At 42.6% G+C, this 24,898-nt stretch overlaps 2 protein-coding genes across 2 annotated transcripts in view; both read right to left on the bottom strand.

Annotated features, from left to right (window-relative positions):
* Positions 1-17,321, bottom strand: part of LOC122552192 (adhesion G protein-coupled receptor E3-like) — a 30,046-nt gene extending 12,725 nt beyond the window's left edge. The window contains exons 1-4 of the mRNA XM_043694788.1: positions 17,290-17,321; positions 14,368-14,570; positions 13,054-13,224; positions 2,353-2,544 (exon numbers count right to left, since the gene is read on the bottom strand). Coding sequence (XP_043550723.1) covers positions 2,353-2,544; positions 13,054-13,224; positions 14,368-14,535 — 531 coding nt within the window. The 5' untranslated portion in view covers positions 14,536-14,570; positions 17,290-17,321. The remainder of the gene's footprint in view (positions 1-2,352; positions 2,545-13,053; positions 13,225-14,367; positions 14,571-17,289) is intronic.
* A 714-nt stretch (positions 17,322-18,035) lies between these two features.
* Positions 18,036-24,898, bottom strand: part of LOC122552193 (adhesion G protein-coupled receptor E1-like) — a 21,575-nt gene continuing 14,712 nt past the window's right edge. The window contains exon 7 of the mRNA XM_043694789.1: positions 18,036-19,270. Within this exon, the coding sequence (XP_043550724.1) occupies positions 19,037-19,270 (234 nt within the window). The 3' untranslated portion in view covers positions 18,036-19,036. The remainder of the gene's footprint in view (positions 19,271-24,898) is intronic.

The raw sequence follows: 24,898 nt of genomic DNA on the forward strand, positions 1-24,898 counted from the left end.
CCCACCAAGGACATGCAAGTCCTGGGCCTCCTGCACTGCCAAATCCAAGCCACTTGACTCCTGGAGGAAGAACGCCACAACTTCCACTTGGGACCCTCCTACCACATGGCATCAACTTCAATTTTGTCAGTTTTCTCATCTCCCCTCCCCTCACCTCATCGCAGATCCAACCCTCCAATTTGGCACCGCTGCCCTGTACTTTCTATCTGTCCATCTTGCCTCTCACCTATCCACTCCACCCTCCCCTCTGACCTAACACCATCACCTCCACCTGCATCTACCTCTTGCCTTCCCAGCCATCATCCCCAGCCCCACCCCCACCTTCCTATTTATCACAGCTCCTTTCCCCCACCCGACATTCCTGATGAAGGGTTTAGGCCCGAAACATTGATTCTCCTGCTCCTTGGATGCTGCCTGACCTGCAGTGCTTTTCCAGCGTCACACTTTTCGACCATTAAGGTAGTGAGACAGGGAGATAAAAGTGATTAAGAAGGGATATAGTAGTCGACAAATAGAGTTTAAGAGTAGGGTGGTTATGATCAAACAGTGTAAACTCTGGATAGGTTGCATCTGGAGTATTGTGTACAGTTTGGGAATCAACATTATAGGAGGAATATGATAGAGCTAGAGAGAGTGCAGAGGAGATTTACCAGGATGTAGCCTGATCTGGAGAGTTTTAGTTACAAAGAAACATTGGACTGACTAGGCTTGTTTTCCTTGGAACAGAAGAGACTGAGAGGGGTCATGATTGTGATCTTTAACATTATGAAGGCAGAAATAACATAGACAGGAAGAAACATTTCACCTTGAGGGATGGATCAATGACCAGGAAGCAGAGATTTAAGGTCAGAGCCAGGAGATTTAAAGGGGATGTGACGAAAACCTTGTTCACCCAGATGGTGGTGGGAATTTGGAACTCACTGCCTGAAATGATAGCAGAGGCAGAAAGCATCATAACATTCAAGAAGTCATTAGATGTGCACTCGCAATGCCAAGGTATACGTGGGCCAAGGGGTGGAAATTAGATTAGAATAGTTAGGTGATTGTTTTTGGCTGGCATAGATGCAATGGGCCGAAGGGCCTTTTTTTGTGGGGTACATTTCTGTGACTCTGTGTTATTCCGTATCTTATTGCACATCTCAAAGATGACAGCAAATGGAATTCCTTTCACAATCCCATCTTGAGTTGAGCAGGATAGAGACGGAGATCTGTGTGTGGCTGTTGTGAAGGAGTTAGGGCTGCACTCCACTTCCCAGAAATTCACCAGAACCTCATCAGAACCAATTCTGGAGTCACTGTGGAATGGATACCGGGGCAATGCGTGAGCTGGTGTTGAGGTCCTTTCCATGGAGACTCCTCTGTGGTCCCCATTCATTGTGGCATATAAGACCAGTGTCAAAACTGATTTCCAATATCCTCTTCTGGTAAAGAAGGACTGGTGCAAATCTGGGACTGGTCAGTGGATGAGCACTCTCTTTTGGCTGACCAGAAACCCACTGGGAACCCACCATGGATATTAAATGAAATAATAATGCCACATTCCCCAGCACCTCTGTCTAAAAATATCAGCAAAGACAGGGCACCGGGGCAACCTTTCTCTTTCCTCACAAGTTTCATTCTTTCACACAGCAGGGGAGGCAAGCTAACAGGGAATTTTAGTCCAGTCCTTCTATCGGACTCTCCAAACCTGTGACTCTCCAAACCATCTAGAAGGACGAGGGCAGCAAATACAGCTGAACATCACCACCTGCAAGGTCCCCTCCGAGCCCCACAACATCCTGGCTTGGAAATATATCACACTTTCCTCACTGATGTTCAGTCTAAATCCTCCCTAACAGTACTGTTTGTATGTTCCCACACCACACAAACTGCAGCAGCTCACCACCACCTTCTCCAGGGCAACTAGAGATGGCCACATCCTATGATCTAATGAGAGAAAGTGAGGATCAAGTGTCAAGACCAGGGTAAGGAGAGTGAAGATTGAGTTTGGCTGGATTGACAGTGGGTCATTTCAGAAATAAGTGATGTACAAAAGTCTGCATGGGAGACTAAGGCAAAATAAAGTTAATTTTTATCTTCAGTTTGGGCATTAGCTGTCAAATAAATTAACTAGTACTGCAGGATTATGAAGTAGCAGCCTGTATGTAGTGTTGGATGTCCTCGTGTATTTTGAACTGATGAAGCTGAAGACTAGAAACTGAATTGGAAGGGACCAACCTAAGATGAAGGCTTGAATGAGATGAATGGACACCTCAGGGAGATAGCAAGAGGTCAAGGGTCTTGTGGTGTGGGTAAGGAGTCTGGGTTTGGCTGCCTGATTCAGGGAGGTGGTCTATGGGTTGGCTTTCTCACCTTGTTGGTCACATGGATTCCTGTCAGGAAGATGAACTGTGCTAAGAAGAGGCTGATGCTCAGATGCCTGTACACGATGATGCTGGCCTTTTGGATGCAGCGGCATTTGGTGAACACAACGATGGAGGCGGCGAGGCACAGCAGGGATACTGTGAGCCCAACAGTGGAGATCAGCAGCAAGGACCAGTCTTCCTGCAGCAACGACAAAGAGGGAATCACATGCTGGGGGACAGCTGTTTGGATGTTCTCACAGAATTACATTGGGTGTCTAGCACAGAACCAAGCCATTCAGCCCATCTGGTCAGCACTGATGTTTACACTCAATACAAACCTACCTCCTATCTCTTGGCATCTCATTCTAACAACATGAGAAACTTCTATTCTTTTCTCCCTCATGTCTATATAGCCCTGGATGTAGGTTTGCTTGCAAAGCTGGAATGTTCATTTTCAGACGTTTCGTCACTATACTAGGTGACGCTTCATCCGGAGGCTCACTGCTGATGTTACTTAGTATGGTGACAAAACGTCTGAAAATGAACCTTCCAGCTCAGCGAGCAAGCCGACATCCAGAACCTCAACCTGAACTACAAATCTTCTCAAAACTCGTCTATATAGCTTTCCTATAAATGCATCAACATTATTCACCTCAGTCATTCTGTGCGACAGTGAGTTCCACATTCTAATCACTCCCTGTGTAAAGAGGTCTGTCCTGAATTCCCTGCTTTCTCAGCTTTGCTTGCAGGATGTGGGCATCACTAATATGCCTGTCCTATGTTTCCCACTCCTCGAAAAGCAGTTAAGAAACAACCAAATTGACTGTGGGTCTGGAGTGACAGACAGGGTAAGGATGGTAGACTTCCTTCTCCAAAGGATATCAGTGAACCAGATGGGATTTTTTACAATAGTCGATGGTCACTGAGACCAGTTTTCAATTCCAGATTTTATTAATTATATTCAAATTCGACCAGATGCCTCTGTGAGATTTAAATCCACAAAGGCAGAATATTAGCCTGGGCCCAAGGTAACAAATTCACTCACATTTTCACAAATATCATAGAGAGAGAGATGACTAGTGGTGGTTCAACCCGAGGGTCAGCACACCTCAGGTAAGGGGAGAGGGTGTGAAAGAGAGTTCTTCATGGTAAACTCAGCCAATCCAGGAATTCCCATCACACTATTAGATTAGATTAGATTAGATTAGATTAGATTCCCTACAGTGTGGAAACAGGCCCTTCGGCCCAATAAGTCCGACCCTCTGAAGGGTAACCCACCCAGACCCATTTCCCTCTGACTAATGCACCTAACACTATGGGCAATTTAGCATGGCCAATTTGGACTTTGTTGGCACTCTGCATCATAAATCAACCGATCCCACACTACAAGTATACAGACTTATGAACACATGAGTTAGGAACAGGAATAGGACAGTTGAGCCTCAAGCCTGTTTTGCTATTTAATACAATCATGGTAGATCTGATTGTAACCTGAACTCCACATTCTGATGACCTTTCTCCTCCTATCTTATCAAAACTCAATCCACCTCTGCTATAAAAATATTCATAGATTTTTCTTTCACACACTTTTGAGGAACAGAGTTATGGGCCTCTGGTAGAAAAGATTTGGGCAGCATGGTGGCACAATGATTGGTACTGCTGCTTCACAGTGCCAGGGACACAGGTTCAACTGCAGCCTTGGGTGACTGTCTGTGTGGAATTTGCACATCCTCCTTCTGTTTGCTTGGGTTTCTGCTGGGTGGTCCAGTTTCCTCCACAGCTCCAATGATTTGTAGGTTAGGTGGTTTGGTCATGCTAAATTGCCCCACAGAGTGCAGGGATGTGCAGGCAAGGTGGATTAGCCATGGTGAATGTAGGCTTATGGGAGCTTTGGAGGGCTGGTGCAGACTTGACAGGCCAAATGGCCTCTTTTTGCAAAGTAGTGATTCTAGTTTATGACTTTGCTTTCATCTCTGACTTAATTGGGCAACCCTTTATTTATAAACACTATCGCCTCTTCTAGATACAAGAAGGGGCACCCTCTCAGCATCATGCTGGCAACAGCCCTCAGGATCTGAAATAATTATATAAATGATTTGGATGAGAATATAGATGGCGTGGTTACTAAGTTAGTAAGACGGCACAAAAAGTGGTGGCATTGTAGACAGCCAAGACTTTTCTATTATAAATATCTTGATCAAATGGGTCAATGGACTGAAAAATGGCAGATGGAGTTCACCCTGGATAAATGTGAAGTATTGCATTTTGGTACAATGAAGAAGGGAAGGGCTTTCAAATTTAATGGTAGGTCCTTGGGTAGTGTTCTAGAACAGGGTCCTGGGGGTGCAGGTACATAATTCTTGGAAGTTCACATCACCTAGAGACAAGGTGGTTAAAAAGGTGTTTAGCACGCTTGCCTTCATTGCTCAGTCCTTTGAGTATCGGAGTTGGAAAGTCATGTTGAGGTTGTACAGGACATTGGTGAGGCCTCTTCTGGAGTATAGTGTCCAGTTCTGGTCGCCCTGTTATAGGAAGGACATTATTAAAGCTGGAGAGGGTTCAGAAGAGATTTACCAGCTGGTTGCTGGGTATGAAAGGTTTGAGTTATAAAGAAAGGCCGGATAGAATGGGACTTTTTTCAGTCTAGGAGATTGAGAGGTGTCCTGATAAAAGTTTATAAAGTAATGAGGGGTATAGAGTTAATGGTAGTTGTCTTTTTGCTTGGATAGGGGGTTTCAAGACTTGGAGGCACATTTATAAGGTGAGAGGACAGAGATTTAAAAAGACAGGAGGGGCAAATTTTTTTTTACACAGTATGTGGTTCACATCTGGAATGAACTTCCTCAGGAAGTGGTGGATGTGGGTACAATTACAACATTTAAAACACATTTGGATAAGTACATGATTAGGAAAGGTTTGGAGGGATATGAGTCAGGAGCAGGCAGGTGGGGCTAGTTTAGTTTGGGATTATGTTCAGCATGGACTGGTTGGACCAAAGGATCTGTTTCTGTGCTGTAGGACTACATGATTCCCTGATTCTAAGACACCTCCTATTTCTCTAAATTCCAGCATTTGCAAACCTCAACTGTCCAATGTTTCAACCTGAGACAACCATTTATTAGTCAGGTAAATAAAACAAAAAAAAACTGTTGATGCTGGAGAATTGAAACAAACAAACACAGAAATTGCACGAGAAACTCAACAGGTCTGGCAGCATCTGTGGAGTGAAAAACAAAATCAGTGTTTCGGGTCCAGTGACTTGCCGCCCAGTCAACCTTCGCTGAACTGATTCATACACATTTACTCCCTTTCATAAATAAAGAAGACCAATAACTGGATACAGTACTCTAGATGTAGTTTCATCAGTGGCTCATATAACTGAAACATAACTTCCATATTCCCTCACAATAAATGATAACATTCTATTAATTTTCCAAACAACTAGCTGCAGCTGCATAATAGCCTTTTGTGATTCACGTACTTGGATGTACAGGTACCTCTACATCTTAGAGCTATGCGAACTGTCACTATTTGAATAATATGCTTCTTTATCAATTCTTCCTGACAGAAAAGACAATTTCGCATTTTCCCCATTATACTCCATTTGCAAGATCATTGCCCACTCACTCAATCTATTTATATATGTTCATAGCTCCTATGTCCTTGACGCAACTTACGTTTCCTATTTTTGTGCCATTGGAAAATTTATCTTCCCTATGTCTTCAACCTTTTTATCCAAGTCATTGATATAAATTGTTAAAAATTAAGGTACCAGCACTGATCCTTGTGATACACCATACATGACATCTTGCTATGTTAACACCTGTTAGCTAGTCAGTCTTCTATCCATGTCAATATATTATCCTCTACACCATGAAAGTTCATTTGCCGCAATTAAATACTGTTGTGGTTCTGTTCGCCGAGCTGGAAGTTTTTGTTGCAAACGTTTCGTCCCATGGCTAGGCGACATCATCAGTGCTTGGGAATCTCCTGCGGAGCGCTTCTTTGATGTTTCCTCCGGTGTTTATAGTGGTCTGTCCCTGCCGCTTCTGGTTGTCAGTTTCAGCTGTCCACTGTAGTGGTTGGTATATTGGGTCCAGGTCGATGTGTTTGTTGATGGAGTTTGTGGATGAATGCCATGCCTCTAGGAATTCCCTGGCTGTTCTCTGTTTGGCTTGCCCTATGATAGTAGTGTTATCCCAGTCGAATTCATGTTGCTTGTTGTCTGCGTGTGCACGCACGCAGACAACAAGCAACATGAATTCAACTGGGACAACACTACTATCATAGGGCAAGCAAGACAGAGAACAGCCAGGGAATTCCAAGAGGCATGGCATTCATCCACAAACTCCATCAACAAACACATCGACCTAGACCCAATATACCAGAAGCTCCTCGGATGCTGCCTGAATTGCTGTGCTCTTCCAGCACCACTGAACCAGTAGCAGGGAGATGATCATGCTGAATAAACAGCAATCCTCAAGCAGTAAACTGAGGAAGTAAACGTATTAGGTTTACCAGTAGACACAGGTGAAAATGTAAATATCCAAGCCAATTAACAAGCTGAAACAGAGTCTGCATATATTAGCACAGATTGACCAGCAGATTTATTTGCCCAGATAATGGGCTGCATATGATTCCATGGAAGGTACCATAGAGGTGGGTCAACCTATTTCCACAGATTTGGAATAATGAAACTGCCAGCAAGAAAATGTCCATTTCAACTGAACATCTGTCTTCTTCGAAAGAAATTCATCAAATGAAAAGTTCCCTTATGTTATTTTAATTGCCTTTTACTGCAGAAACAAGGTCCTCCATGGAAGACATCCAAGAGATTAACGATGCAAGATATGAAAAGTCAAGAGACAAAAGGACTTAACGACCCCACACAGTCAAGAGCAGAACCAAAGTCAGCAGCCCCCAGACCAAAGACCTACCAGCCTTCCAAGTGTGAGGAGAACGTGCTTTGGAAGAATTGAGAGACTTCCAGACTGCCTGAATTTGTGAAGTTAGCCACTGAGGGGAGATGGAGTCGGAGGAAATGTAACTACTGTACACGTATGAATGTACAAGTGTTAATGATAGGGAACAATGCATGCAGGGGAATGTTGGTAATGCTTCTGAAAGGGTTAATGCTGGCATGTATAAATGCCGATGTCCTAAGGACTTAGATGGGGAAAGGCAGAAGAGCTCTTTATCTTGAAGGTTTTAAGACCTACCATCTAGGTACCCCCCCCGCTCCCCCTCCCCAGCCTCTGTAACAATATCTATCCCACTAACTCACTGGTACCTGGTTACTATAATGCAATAAACAGAAAAGCTATAATGTTTTTAGACCACCAGGTGGTTTCTCTCTACCAGTTGACCAAACAGTCCCTATAGGTCCCTACCCAAAAGGAAGATGTGGCAACCAAAGCACCGTCCGGTGGTCAAGAATCCTGTTAGCTCATACATGAAGATGCCAGTAGCATTTGGCTGGAAGTAATTTAGCTGTACCACTGCAACAGAAGAGGCTCAGTTGACTGCAGGGAAAGACAGATCAGACCGTCCTGGTTTTAATGGGATCATCTCATAATAAGGGCATTTCCCAGTGCCCCAGGCTGTTTGTTTCTGCAATGGCCTAGGTTCTGTAGATTCAAAGCCCATCACAACAGGAGAGTACTTTGAAGATTATATGTGCAGTACACATCTACAGTTGTATTACACTGTCCTCCTGTAATACTGCCCTGCTCACAGTATATGGACAGCAGCCCCCTCTCACGCTGACCAACCCCTGGAAAAAAACCACCTTAACTAAACCCACTCACCAGCACCACTCCTCAATCATGTCAAGTCATCCCTTATGAAATCTCAGTTAATAGATGTGAAGCTGGAAGAGCACAGCAGGTCAGATAACATCCAGGAGCAGTAAAGTCAATGTTTCCGGCCAAATTCCTTCATCAGGCTGGCCCGAGGCTATGGGTTTTGATAACTCCATGGTCTGATTATATAACCTCAGAGACAAGAGGCAGAGCTGTTCACTGCTGACTGCAGGAGTTGTTAACTAGATTGAGAAAAGCTCCACTCTTTAGCCTGTGTGAAATGAGATCTCCAAAGGAGATTTACTGGAATCAATGCTCCGTGATAAATTTTGTCTGTCAGCTCATGGGACTAAGTTGCGACTTACAAAGACAAAGTATTGCTGCTTGAATCACGTTTTATTTACAGGCCTGTTGACATTTTAAACAAAAGACTTGCATTGGTAGTGCACTCTTCTTGACCTCAAGATATCCCAAGGCACTTTAACAACCAATTCAAGAAGTGTAGTCACAAGTGAGGGAAAGGCAGTCAGTCTATGCACAGGAGGATCCCAAAAACAACAATGAGATAGTAACACCTGCTTTAGGTAGTGGTTGATGTTGGTCCAGGAGAGGGATGGGCATCTCATCCTAAAGATAACAGCGCTGACATGCACAACACCTGCAATGCACCACTTTAATACGTGCCTGGATTATGTCGTATGTGCTCATTGGAGGGGGACTCAAAGCCACAATCGTCTGACTCCGGATGTGGAAATGCTGGCAACTGAGTTACATCATACCAAGGGAGCCCTGGACCTGTCTGAGTGAGAGGGAAATGGCTGCAGAGCTCAATATGAGGGGAAGTAATATGGAGGCTAGAATTTGAAGAGGTCAAGTAAATTGTGTCATACACGATATTAATGTGTCGGAGACTGCAAGGAGGAAGAGTTAATATCAATGCAGGGAGAGCATGGAGGAGAAACATAAAAGAAAAACTAATAAGTTCAAGGCTGAAAGCTGAATCTGAGCTCAAGGATATTAGAGTCATAGAGTTATACAGCATAGAAACAGACCCTTCGGTCTAACTCGTCCATATAATATAGAACCTAGAACAGTACAGCCAATGATGTTGCACCGAACACAATGCCAAATTAAACTAATTCCCTCTGCCTGCCCTTGGTCCATATCCCTCCATTCCTTGCATATTCATGTGCCGATGTAAAAGTTTCTTAAATGCCCTATCTGCCTCCACCACCACCTCTAACAGTGCATTCCAGACTCCTACCACTCTCTGGCTCAGTGGTTAGCACTGCTGCCTCACAGCACCAAGGATCTGGGTTTGATTCCAGCCTCGGGTGACTGTCTGACTGGAGTTTGCACATTCTCCCCGTGTCTGCGTGACTTTCCTCTGGGTGCTCTGGTTTCCTCCTACAATCCAAAGATGTGCAGGTTAGGGCAATTAGCCGTACTAAATTGCCCATTGTGTTCAGGGATGTGTAAGTTAGGTGCATTAGTCTGAGGTAAATGTAGAATAATAGGGTCTGGGTGGGTTACTCTTTGGAGGGTCAGATTGGACTTGTTGGGCCAAATGGCCTGTTTGCACACTGTTAAGGATTTTATGATTCTATCTCCTTTGAGCTTTCCCCCTCTCACCTTGAATGCATGCCCCCTAGTTTTAGGCATTTAATTCGACTGGGACAACACTACTATCATAGGGCAAGCCAGACAGAGAACAGCCAGGGAATTCCTAGAGGCATGGCATTCATCCACAAACTCCATCAACAAACACATCGACCTGGACCCAATATACCAACCACTACAGCGGACAGCTGAAACTGACAACCGGAAGCGGCAGGGACAGACCACTGTAAACACCGGAGGAAACATCAAAGAAGCGCTTCGCAGGAGGCTCCCAAGCACTGATGATGTCGCCTAGCCAGGGGACGAAACGTTTGCAACAAAAACTTCCAGCTCGGCGAACAGAATCACAACAACGAGCACCCGAGCTACAAATCTTCGCACAAACTTTGAACACTTATTAAATACTTTCTAGAAATGTAGGTACACTACAGAACAACCTCGAATACCTGAATGAGACGGGTGGGGAGTATTTTGTTCAGATAACTGATTGTTCGGTTAACAGATAACGCACAACAACGAGCACCCGAGCTACAAATCTTCGCACAAACTTTGAACACTTATTAAATACTTTCTAGAAATGTAGGTACACTACAGAACAACCTCGAATACCTGAATGAGACGGGTGGGGAGTATTTTGTTCAGATAACTGATTGTTCGGTTAACAGATAACGTTTTTACAGGACCTTGAGATCTTGTTTAGATAATCTGAAATTCGGATAGTTGATATTCGGATGATTGAGGTTGTTCTATATATCTGTCACTTTACCGACAAGATGTGTTACTTCTTAAAGAATTCCAATAAATTGCCTGAGCACGATTTTCTTTTCAGAAAACCATGTTGACTCTGCCTGATTATTTTGAATTTTTCTGAGTCCTACTCTTACATCTTTAATAGTAGCTTCTATAATCTTCCCTCTGACTGATGTTAAATTAACTAGCTTTTGGTTTCTTGCTTTCTGCCTCCCTCCTGTTTGAATAATGGTATTATATTCATTATCTGAAAGGGAAGTCATACCAGATTCAAAACATTAACTGTTTCTTTCTCTTTAGATGCTGCCAGACCTGCGGTATTTCTCCATCTTCTCTGTGTTTATTTCAGATTTTCATCATTGTAGTGTTTTGCTTTTACTAGAGTTAAATTCAGTATTTTCCAGTTGAATGGACCCTTCCCCAAATGCAGGAAACTTTGAATATTTTTTGTTTATGCATTCATGGGACAAGGACATCACTGGCTAGAACAGCTGAGGTCACCATGAAGACCCTGCCTCCTTATGCTCACTCCTTGTCTTGGGCATGGTCACCCCCAAGTTAATTGTAGAATCCTTTCATTGTGGAAACAGGCCCAACAAGTCCACACCAACTCTCTGAAGAATAACCTACCCAGACCCATTCTCTTACCCCATTACTCAACATTTATCCCGAACTAATGCACCTGACCTACACATCCCTGATCACTATGGGCAATGTAAAATAGCCAATTCACTTAACCTTCACATCTTTGGACTGTGAGAGGAAACCCACGCAGACATAGGGAGAACGTGTAAACTCCACACAGTCGCTTGAGGCTGGAATTGAACCCGGGTCCCTGATGCCATGAGGCAGCAATGCTAACCACTGAGCCACCGTGCCGTGCCATGAGTTAAATTCACTGACAACCATCTCTTTTAAATGAATCCACAGTCTTCTGGCAACTTTCACTTGGGTAAAACAATGATAGTCTATTCTGAAAGAAGTCATACTGGACTCTTAAGCGTTAACTCTGTTTTTCTTTCTCTCCAGAGGTCACCAGGCTTTTCCATTTTGATTTCAGATATCCAGCATCCATAGTATTTTAATCAACCTGGTCAGAGGTGTTCTTACACGCCTCTAGAATTGGTGAGACTTGAAACTAGGTCTCCTGGCTCCAGTGGAGGGCCATTATCACTGTATCAAAACCTGTTTCACACTTTGTTCATCGTTTTTTTTTGATTGATTCTAATAATGACCAGTGATGTTGCTTCTGGAATAAATATTGATGTTGGGATAACTCCACTGTTTTCCTTCAAAATAGCACCATGTTAACTTTAACATCACCCTAGTAGGTAGATCTTTGATTTACTTTCACATCTGAATGATGGCACCCCTGACAGTGTCACACTCCCTCAGTCGAGACTTGACTGTCAGGTCTGATTTATGTGCTCAGGCAATTTTTTTCACACAGAGAGTGGTTTGTATGTGGAACTAACTGCCAGAGGAAGTTTCAGATGCAGGACCAGTTACAACATTTAAAAGGCAGGTACAAGGATTGGAAGGCTTTAAGAGAGATAATGGACCATAATGGTAAGTGGGACTAATTTGATTTGGGAAGCCTAGCTGGCACGGACAAGTTGGACCGAAGGGTCTGTTTCCATGCCGTATGACTATCCCCATAACTATTTTAAAGCTTTCACTTCTCCCTTTTATTTTCAGCATGAGGAAACACAATTCAGCCCAGTTCCATGGAACCACCCATCTGTCTGTGTGCGGTTAGTAATGTTTACGTTCTGTGTACTTCATCTGTTGTGCCTGAAAATGACACACTATTTTAGTAAATGGAAACCCCAGTTTCACTTGGTACCACATGGTATATAATTATATCTTGCTGAGATTCATACAGCAGAGTTCCCAGACCCTGGTGTAACAATGAACATTTCTGAAAGTGTCAGAGGGCTGCACTGTGCTCACTGACTGGTTAATATTTGGTATTAGTAGCACTGTGTTAATGCTATGAGAATATCTCCTGGGCCTCCATCGCCTGCTTCTTGCTGCATTCTGGTTCTGCTTGCTGCTGACAGTTCATTTTCTCAGGTAACTCCATGGCATCATTCCCTGGGGTCATTGTCTGGGGCATTCCTGAGTTTTCAATATGTTCACTCACTGGGCAATTTTCCGTGCCAATCTCTATGGTTATTCCTGGGGTGACTTTCTGGAGTGTTCAAGGTCAGTACAGCATTCACCTCTGAGGTCACTCTGGGGTCTCAGTCTGGGTCACCCTCTAAAATCCACAGTCTGGCTCACTGTGTGGCATTTCAGGACTCTGTGGGCTCACTCTCTAGATCACTCAGTAGTCGCTAATAGAGTCACTTTCCTGCTCTCTGTCACCCTTGGGTGTTATTCTGTCACACCAGCTTTATCTGATCTCATTCTTGTGTGAGTGATTCCTGACTCTCTGATTCTATCGATCTCTGCTTTCTGACTGTTACACTTTTCTGTTTCCTCTGTCTCTGGGTTTACTTCCCTCTTTGACTGGAGTTTGAACGAAGTTTTACCTCGATCTCAATTGGAGACATTAAAATAGCAAAGCTCGTCAGATGGTTACATTGGCATACTACGTAGCTTCCATTGGAACTAATCAGGAAGCAGCCCTCAGAGGACCAGAAACTTCCCCCTTCTGTTATCTTCAAATAAATGCATTCGGCCTTTTCGTGATCTTTGGTATCCTGCATGAAGGAACAAACCTCGTTAAACAGCCTGCACCTGCCACAGATTTAAATATTCCCACCTCTCTGAACAGCAGCCATACAGAAAGCAACCAGGCAATGAGTACACAGTAACCTCCTTGAGATAGGAATTTAAGATGTAAAAATATATTTCACACCATTATTTTAGCAACATTAGCAAAATCTCCCTCTACTCTGTCCCCATCAAACACTCTGAAGAAAGGTATAGCATGAGTAAAGTTGTCTCTACACTGTCCCCACTGGGTCAGATATGGAGTAAAACTCTCCCTACAGTGTGCCCATTAAACATTCCCAGAAAAGGAACAGCGCAGTGTTAGCTGTGGAGTAAAATGCCTTCTAACCTTTTAAACTGAAAGTAAAGCTATCATTACACTGCCCCAACAAACATTCCCAGGGCAAGGAAGGGCATGTGATAAATACAGGGTACAGCTGCCTCTACACTAAACATCCTTTAAATATCCCGGGAGAGCGACCGCACAAGGTTAGGTACAGAGTAAGTCTTCCTCTACTCTATTAAACTGAAAGTAAAGTTCTTTCTGCAAAGTCCCAATTAAAGACTCCTGGATAGTTCCAGCATTGAATTAGATACAGTATAAAGATCCCTCTACTCTTTTGAACAGATAATAGATTGCTCTATATTCTTTCAAATTAAAAGTAAATGGAAAGTATAGCCCCTCCACACTGTCCCCATAAAACACACCCAGGACAGGGACAGCAAGAGGTTAGATATAGGGTACCGAATAGAAGTTTAAAAAATAATGAAGGGTATAGATATGGTGAATGACAGGTGTCTTTACTCTAGGGTGGGGGATTTCAAGACTAGGGGTATATTTTAAGAGTGAAAGACATGAGGGGAAATCTGGACTGAAAGGTCTTTTTCTGAGCTTATTACTCTATGACTCTATAAACTTTCCTCTGTGTTGTTCTCATCAAACACTCCCAGGAAAGGGACAGCACAGGAGTTAGATAGAGTAAAGTTTCCTCTAACCTAATCCATTCAACATTACCAAGGTAGCATAGAGTTAGATACAGAGTAAAACACCTCACTATGCTGTCCAATCGTTCATTGTAGACCAATACAGTTCCTGTTGCATGACAAGCCTGAAAGTCACCCTTACAAACCTGGTTAAGTTTCAGTGTAAAATTGACCATTTCTGTCAGGGCGTGGCTGGCTGCTTTGTTACTGATTCTGGCTGTTACCACTTTGGAGTTTAACCAGCCTGTTCCTTCAGTTGCCTCCAACTGCTTGACGCCATCTTTACGGATCTCGTTGTTCAAAATGGATTCCATGTCACTGAATACAAAGAAGGAGACTGCAGCAAAGTCTGGGGGAGCAAAGCGATTTGGACTTTGGTGAGTATCACATCATCAGAAATAATTTGGCAACAGCAGTTGATCTAGCTATAAGTCCAATTCTACAACTCATTGTATCCATTCCAATGATGGAGTGTAGAATTGTTCCAAATATTAAAGTAAGGCAATTTTTAAATATCATAAAAATGTATGACTCACTCAGCAGCGCAGAAGCTGAAAAAGGAGAAATATTCAAAGTTTTTCGCTTTGCACTCATCAGGACAGAATTGTAAGAGTACCAAATCTCCAAGTTTATACTGCACGAGAAAAGGTGCCAAAATTTGAACTAGTGTTGATTTATTATCACAAGAGCTCACAAGCATATTTGTGGACTTGTATTTATATAGCACCTTTCATGATCTCAGAATTTCTGAAAACACTCCACAGGCAATTCTTCTGAAGTATAGTCACTGGAATCACAGCAGCTAATATGTACAGAAATTTCAGCAAAAAGCAAAGACATAATGAGCCACACATTCACTTGCACTGTCTTACCATTTTTATACTCACTGGGTAATTGTGTGGCATTGGGAATAACCCAGAGATTACGACCTTTAAGTCCTGCTTTTCAATTTCCTACCTAATTCCCTAAAGTCCGTTTGCAGGACCTCGTTGCTCTTTTATTCCGATACCATTGGTCTGATGTGGACCATGATCTCTGGCTGATCACCATCCCTTCAGAAATCCCTGCAACCATTCCATTAAATCCTTGACCCAAACACTCAGGAGACAGTACTGTTATGAATTTCTAGGTGTGTACTGTACCTTTAAGAGAGAGTGAAAGCTGGCAAGGACCGACTGCAAGCACAGAGTGTGCTGAACAATTTAAAAATTTAACATTTGGCTGTGAAACAAATAGCTGGAGCTGAGTTGCCAATGGCACACAACAAATTCGAATTTGGCCAATCAGTTTAAATTATGCACCAAGATACCAAAATCCAATCGAATTTGAATTTTAATGTTTTGATGACATCAAACCAATGAGATGATCCGATGTTTTAGGGTATAAAATTGGGCATTTTAAACAGTTAACGAAAGCAGCAAAGAGCACAACAGACAGCCCCCACAGAATTGCTCTCTGAAAGGTACCTTTTCATATGAAATCTGTGAAGCAAAAGACTGAAGTAAAGTAAACAGGAAAATCTACAAAGGAAAATAGAGAGAAGAATTGACACAGCTGACTGGTTTTGAAATTTGAATTTTTTGTTAAACTTAATCGGGGGGGAGGGGGTTTAATCGGATCAGCACATTGTTGTCAAGTGGGAAGTAGATAAATTGATCAGACAAACTAGGTTTACAGCATAGATAGTTGTTGTTTAATTTTTTTAAACTTGGAGTTAAAGTTAATTTTTTTCTTTAAATAAGAGGAATTGATAGTTCTTTATAACTCATATTGTAACAGATTATGAGGTGAGGTGAGTTTTTCTGTGGGTCTGGTTTAAATTAGCAGAAGGGTTTACTCCGTGTTGTAACAATATGCCATCCTGGAGTCATGTTTATAGCCACAAAGCACCTGTGTGCTCCGTCACTAACAAATTCTTTTCACATTTCTTCAGTTCTTACCCCACCTCAGCCTAAGCAGATGGATTACCCACAGTTCCACAGTGTTGGCTCTGATTGGCCTCTAAAGAAAAATTCCCACTCTCACCGTTTTCCAAGGCCAAGAAACACTTCCTAAGCAAGAAACACAACTCGGAGCAGGAATAGACCATTCAGCCCAATGAGCCATTTCTCCCATTCAATATATTTTCAGCTGACCTGATTCATGACCTTAACTCCAATTTCCTGTCTTTTCCCCACCCCACCCCAATAACCCTTGACAATCAAAACTCTGTCCTTAAATAAATTCAATGACCCAATCTCCACTCATTATTGAGGCAGGGATATCTACAAACTTATGAGCCTCTGAGAGAAAAGACTGCTCCACATCTCTCTCTTCAATGGGAGTCCTGTGGACCATAGTTCTAGATGTACGGGGATGGTTTGCTCAGTTTCATTCATTTGTTTAATGGGATGAGGGTATCGCAGACCAGCTAAGTATTATTGCCAATCCTTAATTGCCCAGAGGGCAGTTAAGAGTTAACCACACATTGCTGTAGATCTGTGGTCACATGTAGACCAGACCAGGTAAGAAGGGCAGTTTCCTTCCTTAAATGTCCTTTGAGATGGATTTTTTCCCAATAATCGACAATGGATTCACAGTCCCCATCAGATCTTAATTCCAGATTTTTATTACAATCAAATTTCACCTTCCTTCTCAACCTCTCCCCTTGCCTGAGGTGTAGTGACTGTCAGTTTAAAACACCACCAGTCATCTCTCTGTAATGAGAGAGTAGCCCTGTGCTCTGGTAGGACTATGGTGACTTTCCCTTTAGTTGTGGATTGTTTCTGCAATGGGAAATATCTGACCAGTCAAGTATCTCAGAATGCTACATATTTCAGAAGGATCAAGGCTCATTCGTCTACATGCCAATGACATGATTATCACTTCAGGTTTCTCTCATAAGATAAGCCCTTCCTCCCAATACTGCCAGCACAGAAAACAAGAAATGAATCAGGGCAATGGAAGGAGAGAAAGAAAGAGAGTTGAGAGAGAGAGAGAGGAAGGAAGGAAGGAAGAGAGGAGAAGCAATTCTTAACACAGAGGGTTGTAAAATACAAATTTGGATATAAAAGAAACTAAACATTTACCAGAGCTCTTTTTTCCCAAGACTGTTCTCCAGTTTATCTCCATGGTGTTATTCCAGATATCAATTTTTATCAAGTCGTCTGGCATACTTTGATTACCAAACACCTGGATCTTGCCAGCTAAAAGTAAAGATAAGACTTTGTGAGGGATGCAGTGCCTATTGAAATCACCATGCCTCTTTCTCTCTCACAGGTTTACTTGTCTTTGATGTTACTTGATGATTCATTGTGAGCCTACATAGATACTCATCACCTCCCTGCTTTGCACTTTGCCTCCTCAACCGGAGACATCAAGTTCATTGCTTCTCAAAAAGAGTCATATTGGATTCAAAGCATGAATTCTTTTTCACTTCACAGAACGCTGCCAAACCTTACTGAGTTTCCCCACCACTGTCTGTGTTTGTTGTCAAACATATTCCTTTGTTTGCTGGGAATGAGTCCCTGTCCATGAATGAATGTTGCTTCTTGCGAGAATAAATGAGCCACATTGCAAGCTCGACTGGCTATCTTACAATGGTTATTGGCATAGCAATGAGCACACTCAGGACATTCCACCTGGCAGACAATTGAACAAGGTAAAAACAATGACTGCAGATGCTGGAAACCAGATTCTGGCAGGTAGGACAAGTCCGGACAAGTCATGGGGACAGTGCTGAGCTGGAAGTTTAGAACTAGGGTGAGTTGGGGGAAGGGGAAATGAGGAAACTGTTGAAGTCCACATTGAACAATGTTATGTCTGAATTTCAGTATCAAGTGCAGAACCTGGTATGCAGCCGATGTTTCTCAGCAAGTGTCTGATTGAATCAAACATGATGTTCCTTCCATTATTGCGACAGGCCAAATATAGACCCCACCCAAACAGCCTGCATTTACAAAATCTGAAGCCAAACACCTCAACTTCACGTCAGATGTGAAAGACAGTCCCTCTGACAGTGCAACCCTCCCTCAGAATTGCTGTGTGATTGTCTGCCTTGATCTTGTGCTCAAAACCTCTGGAGTGATACACGAGCCCCCAGTTTTCTCACCGAGAGGCAGTAAAATAACCCACTGAGGCACAGAAGAGACAGTGAAAATATTGAAATCTGTTCTCAATAAATGTTCATACACAATCACTTTTGAACAGCTGATACTTTTGAATTTGCAAGGATGAGGAACAGAATACAGAATACTGAGACGCCTGGATAGAGTGAATGTGGAGAAGATGTTTCTACCATGAGGAGAGACTGTGACCAGAAAGCACAGCCTCAGACTAAGGGGATGATGTTTTAGAATGGAGATGTGGAGGAATTTCTTCAACCAGAGGGTGATGAATCTACGTAACTTATTGTCACATAAAGCTACAGAGGCTAAGTCATTGAATCTTTTTAAGTCAGAGGTAGCTAGTTTCTGGAATAGTAAGGTGATCAAGAGCTATGAGGAGAAGACAGAAACAGCCTAATTCTGCTTCTATATGTTATGGCCTTATGTACAGAAGCAGGAACCTGGACTAATATCAATTTCATCAGCAGTGTTTCTGTGGAAATTTGATAGCCAAATACAATCAAAGAACTTATTAGCTCTATGACACAGCATCATTGACAATAATGTTTCTGTATGTTCCTAAAAGAAACCCTAAGAAATACAGATTGAAATTTTTAATCAGATGTCACAATTTTTATTGATACATTTCTTCCAGTAAAGTGCCAACTGGCTCAGACTGCGCTGACCATAAAACCAGAAATAAACAACCTTTCCTTTGATTAAAAGATGCCTACTGTGTCAACTCAACATCTAGAGGGTTAGCATTTGTACTGAGTAATACTTTACCAAAAGAGTCTTCTGAGATTGACTTTGTTTCCCCACTGGGCAAAGTTAAAGCAACAGCCATTGCCGTATTTTCCAAGAGATTCAAGATGGTTGCTGCTACATTTAACTGTTGACTGGTCGTCATGTTCTGTAGCTGTGAATTCATACGGAAGACACTATTTGTAAAGTTTGCGATGGCCTAAGGATAGAAAAACAAATGGCTTCTTGAACTTGTGGATCTGTTTTCTTTGCCTCTTTATATTCATTTACTCTCATTCCTTCACTCTCTGGGCTACCTCCTTCTCTTCCCTCCTCACATTTTTTTTTGTTTTCTTACCTCCTTTTCCTACACTTCTGTCACTGTGATTGTCTTGGAATCTTCCTTTCCTCACCCTTTTTCCTGTTTCTGCCCTCTACTACCTCCACCTGTGATGCCAATTATCTGCCTCAATAAATGAGATTAATGCCCCTCTCTCTTACTACTTGGTGAAAGATATCACACTCGCAGTGAACTGCATTTCACAAAAATAAACTTTGAAATGAAGGAAATAGCCAAAACAGGAGTTTTCACAGAATCACAGACAGTGCCAAAGAAGGACATTCAGCCATTGTGCCTGCAGTGCTTCTGTTCCCTACTGCCAACCTCCTGCCTTGTCCGCATTGGAAATTACCAGCATTTGTTATCTTGTAACTGAGTGGTCTCCTTTCCAGAATACAGCTCAGTGTCAATCCCACTGCTGTGGGTCTGCAATCACGTGTAGCCCTTACTGTTTTACCATTGGCACACATCACCGTGGGCGGCACGGTGGCACAGTGGTTAGCACTGCTGCCTCACAGCGCCAGAGACCTGGGTTCATTTCCCGCCTCAGGCGACTGACTGTGTGGAGTTTGCACGTTCTCCCCATGTCTGCGTGGGTTTCCTCCGGGTGCTCCGGTTTCCTCCCACAATCCAAAGATGTGTAGGTAAGGTGAATTGGCCACGCTAAATTGCCCGTAGTGTTAGGTAAGGGGTAAATGTCGGGGTATGGGTGGGTTGTGCTTCGGCGGGTCGGTGTGGACTTGTTGGGCCGAAGGGCCTGTTTCCACACTGTAATGTAATCTAATCTAAACTCAGATCCTGCCCAATCTACAGTCCGTGTTTGAACACTCTTACCTTTACAAATGGTCATCTTTACATCAGCTTCACACATTGGTTTGTCTACTATTGCAGAGATATAGTATGGGCTCTTACAAGCTACACAATGATAGGACACTACACATCTATCAGATAAGAACGTCCTATTGGATATCAAATCTACATTCACCTTGGATGATCCAATCTCTCTTCAGAATGGGGAATTCATGAAGGGGCCATCAGCCAAACATTAAACATAGGCTTCTTACCTCAAAGCATATAGACCATTTGAAATGGCCTCAGTTCAAAGGCAATTGAGGAAAAGCAACAAATGCAGATCTTGTCAACAATGCCCAGCCTCCATGAAAGAAGTAACAATAATGCATAGGAAAGCAAATTGAAGATGATGCAAAGAGTCTGCAAAGAGATACAGATAGGTCAAGGCAATTGGCAAAGAATTGGCAGATGGAGGCTAATGTGGTAAATACGAGGTTGTCCACTTTGGCAGAAAGAATAAAAATTCAGAACATCATTTAAATGGAGAAACATCGCAGGGAGCTGCTGTACAGAGTTATCTGTGTCCGCTTGTACATGAATCATAAGATGTTACTGTAATGGAATCGTGAGCAGCAGGTGGCTTTGTTGTGGGAGGGAGCGGAGCAGGGGAGATCAAGCACTTTTGCCAGGGCCTCCTGCTGCAGGCGATAGTATATGGAGTAGTCGAACAGACCCTCTCTGGAAAAAGCAGTCTCTTTGAGGGAAGGATGATATGTGAGGAGGGCAGTCATAGAGTCACAGAGATGTCCAGCAGAGATACAGACCATTTAGTCCAATGCATCCATGCTGACCAGATATCCTGAATAAATCTAGTCCCACTTGCTACCATTTGGTCCATATCCCTCTAAACCATTCCTATTCAATATAGCCATCCAGATGCCTTTTATATGTTGTAGTTGTACCACCTCCACCACTTCCTCCGGCAGTTCATGCCGTATAAGCCTCTGCATGAAAAAGTTGTCTCTTAGGTCCCTTTTAAATCTTTCCCCTCTCGCCATAATGCTATACCCTCTCATTTTGGACTCCCCTATCCTGGGGAGAAGACCTTGACTATTCACCCTCTCCATGCCTCTCATGATTTTGTAAACCTCTGGAAGGTCATCCTTTAGCCTCCAGTAAAATAGCCCCAGTCTATTCAGCCTCTCTCAACTCAACATAAACCACAGGCTTCATTCCATGTAAATATTCCTTCATTTAACCTTAATTTACCTTCACTTTCGTTATAACTTAATGCCAATGGAAAAAAGAATTAATGTTTCATGAACTTTGGACCTTCTGTGTACTCAAATCTCATGCTATATTAGCAAGAAGATTCAGCAAGCAATTAACAAGGTAAATAGAGTGTTCACCTTAACATCAAAGGGGATGAAGGATAACAGTTGAAAAGTCTTGCTACAGTAGTATGGCTACTTGTGCGACATCATCTGAGCACTGTTTAAATTAAAATATTATGAAAGGGATATACTTGCATTAGAAGTGGTTCGAAAAATGTTCACTCAGTTGATTCCTGGGAGTAAGTGGTTGCCACATTTGGGCTGAGCCTCAATAAAGTTTAGAAAAATGAGAGGGATCTTATTGTAACATATTACATTCTGAGGGGCTTGACACGATAGACGCTGAGAATAGCTTCCCTTGGGGGGAATCTGGAACTAAGGAGCACAGTTCCAGTATAAGGGGGACTTTTTCCGTCAAAAAGATATTAACCTTTAGGACTTTGTTTCACAGAGAACAATGGAGGTTGAGTCATTGAACATCCTGACAGCTGAGTTTGATTTTTGATCGACAGGAAAGTTTTGGGAAGTGATGTTTGGCTAAAATCAAGTCATTCCTATTCTTACTGGATGGTGGAAGAGATCCAATGGGCTGAATGGCTCTCTCCTGTTTCTACATTTTTATGATCTAATGGAAATGATGAAGAAAGGTGGAATAGCTGATGTATATGGTATTCCAGAGTCTGGGGCCCTGAGAAAGTGATGATCGAGCATTAAACTTGGAAATCCATAAAAGGTTAGAATTTGAGGAACACAAACACCTTGGAGGGTTGGGACAATGGAGGCTGCAGAGATAGGGAATTCCTCTTACTCCTGCTCTAGCTTTTCCTCTAAAATAAAGATTATATCATTATGTGGGAATGTACATAGTCTATCATCAAATGACATTAGGGAAAAAAGACCTCTTTGTAAGGAAGTCTGCAAAATCTCAAGTGAACCCAGGCACCTTTGCTTGACAGGTCAAGCAAATAATTCAGCCCTGGTTCCTACAGGCTGAAACTGAAATCATGTGAATCCTAGTACAAAGATAGAGCTGGAGTTTTAACCCATGTTATCCATACTTTAGTACACATCTAAGTCCGATGTATCAGATTGACTTGCTAAATTTGAATTGATTTGATTTGTGATTGTCGCATATACCTAGGTACAGTGAAAAGTTTTGTTTTACATGCAGTACAGGCAGATCATACCGTAACAATGTGCATAGGATAGTAGAGCAGAGCGAAGAATATTATGTTACAGCTGCAGAGAAGATGTACATGGAACGAGACGAACATTAAAGTTAAAATTTAAGAGCTCCATTCAGAAGTCTAAAAGCAGCAGAGAAGAAGCTAGTTTTGAATCTATTTGTCCATGTATGCAAGCTTTTATATTATACATCTGTCAGAAGAGGATAGAAGAGAGTATAATCAGGGTGGGAAGAGTCTTTGATTATATTGGCTGCTTTCCTCAGGCAGCAGGAAGTATAGGTGCAGTCAATGGATGGGAGGCTGTTTTTTGTCCTTTGTGTTAATTGTTCAGCAATGGTGTTTAATTATGTAGGACAAAGCAAGGACTGCAAATGCTGGAGAGTCAGAGTGAAACAAAAATAGAAAGGGAGGCGGGGGGAGTTGGGGGGATGGCATTTTTGATAAGGGATAGCATTACAGCTGTGCTGAGGGAGGATATTCCTGGAAATACATCAAGGGAAGTTATTTGGGTGGAACCGAGAAATAAGAAAGGGATGATAACCTTATTAGGATTGTATTATAGACCCCCTAATAGTCAGAGGGAAATTGAGAAACAAACTTGTAAGGAGATCTCAGCTATCTGTAAGAATAATAGGGTGGTTATGGTAGGGGATTTTAACTTTCCAAACATAGACTGGGACTGCCATAGTATTAAGGGTTTAGATGGAGAGGAATTTGTCAAGTGTGTATAAGAAATTTTCTGATTCAGGATGTGGATGTACCTACTAGAAAAGGTGCAACACTTGACCTGCTCTTGGGAAATAAGGCAGGGCAGGTGACTGAGGTGTCAGTGGGGGAAGCACTTTGGGGCCAGCAACCATAATTCTATTAGATTTAAAATAATGATGGAACAGGATAGACCAGACCTAAAAGTTGAAGTTTTAAATTGGAGAAAGGCCAATTTTGACGGTATGAAGCAAGAACTTTCAAAAGTTGATTGGGGGCAGATGTTCGCCGGTAAAGGGACGGCTAGAAAATGGGAAGCCTTCAGAAATGAGATAACGAGAATCCAGAAAAAGTATATTCCTGTTAGTGTGAAAGGAAAGGCTGGTAGGTATAGGGAATGCTGGATGACTAAAGAAATTGAGGGTTTGGTTAAGAAAAAGGAAGCAGATGTCAGGTATTGACAGAAAAGATTGAGTGAGTATAAAGGAAGTAGGAGTATACTTAAGAGGGAAATCAGGAGGGCAAAAAGGGGACATGAGATAGCTTTGGCAAATAGAATTAAGGAGAATCCAAAGAGTTTTACAAAAATATTAAGGACAAAAGAGTAACTGGGGGGAAAATAGGGCCTCTCAAAGATCAGCAAGGTGGCCTTTGTGTGGAGCCGCAGAAAATGGGGGAGATACTAAATGAATATTTTGCATCAGTATTTACTGTGGAAAAGGATATGGAAGATATAGACTGTACGGAAACAGATGGTGACATCTTGCAAAATGTCCATATTACAGAGGAGGAAGTGCTAGATGCCTTGAAATACATAAAAGTAGATAAATCCCCAGGACCTGATCAGGTGTACCCTAGAACTCTGTGGGAAGCTAGAAAAGTGATTGCTGGGCTTCTTGCTGAGATATTTGTATCATCGCTAGTCACAGGTGAGGTTCTGGAAGACTGGACATTGGCTAACGTGGTGCCACTGTTTAAGACGGGTGGAAAGGACAAGTCAGGGAACTATAAACTGGTGAGCCTGACGTCGGTGGTGGGCATGTTGTTGGAAGGAATCCTGAGGGACAGGATGTACATGTATTTGGAAAGGCAAGGACTGATTTGGGATAGTCAACATGGCTTTGTGCGTGGGAAATCATGTCTCACAAACTTGATTGAGTTTTTTGAGGAAGTAACAAAGAAGATTGATGAGGGCAGAGCGGTAGATGTGATCTATATGGACTTTAGTAAGGCGTTCGACAAGGTTCCCCATGGGAGACTGATTAGCAAGGTTAGATCTCATGGAATACAGGGAGAACTAGCCATTTGGATACAGAACTGGCTCAAAGATAGAAGACAGAGGGTGGTGGTGGAGGATTGTTTTTCAGACTGGAGGCCTGTGACCAGTGGAGTGCCACAAGGATCGGTCCTGGGCCCTCTACTTTTTGTCATTTACATAAATGATTCGGATACGAGCATAAGAGGTACAGTTAGTAAGTTTGCAGATGACA

The sequence above is a fragment of the Chiloscyllium plagiosum genome, chromosome 8 (genome assembly GCF_004010195.1).
Source record: "Chiloscyllium plagiosum isolate BGI_BamShark_2017 chromosome 8, ASM401019v2, whole genome shotgun sequence".
Taxonomy (NCBI): Eukaryota; Metazoa; Chordata; class Chondrichthyes; order Orectolobiformes; family Hemiscylliidae; genus Chiloscyllium; species Chiloscyllium plagiosum.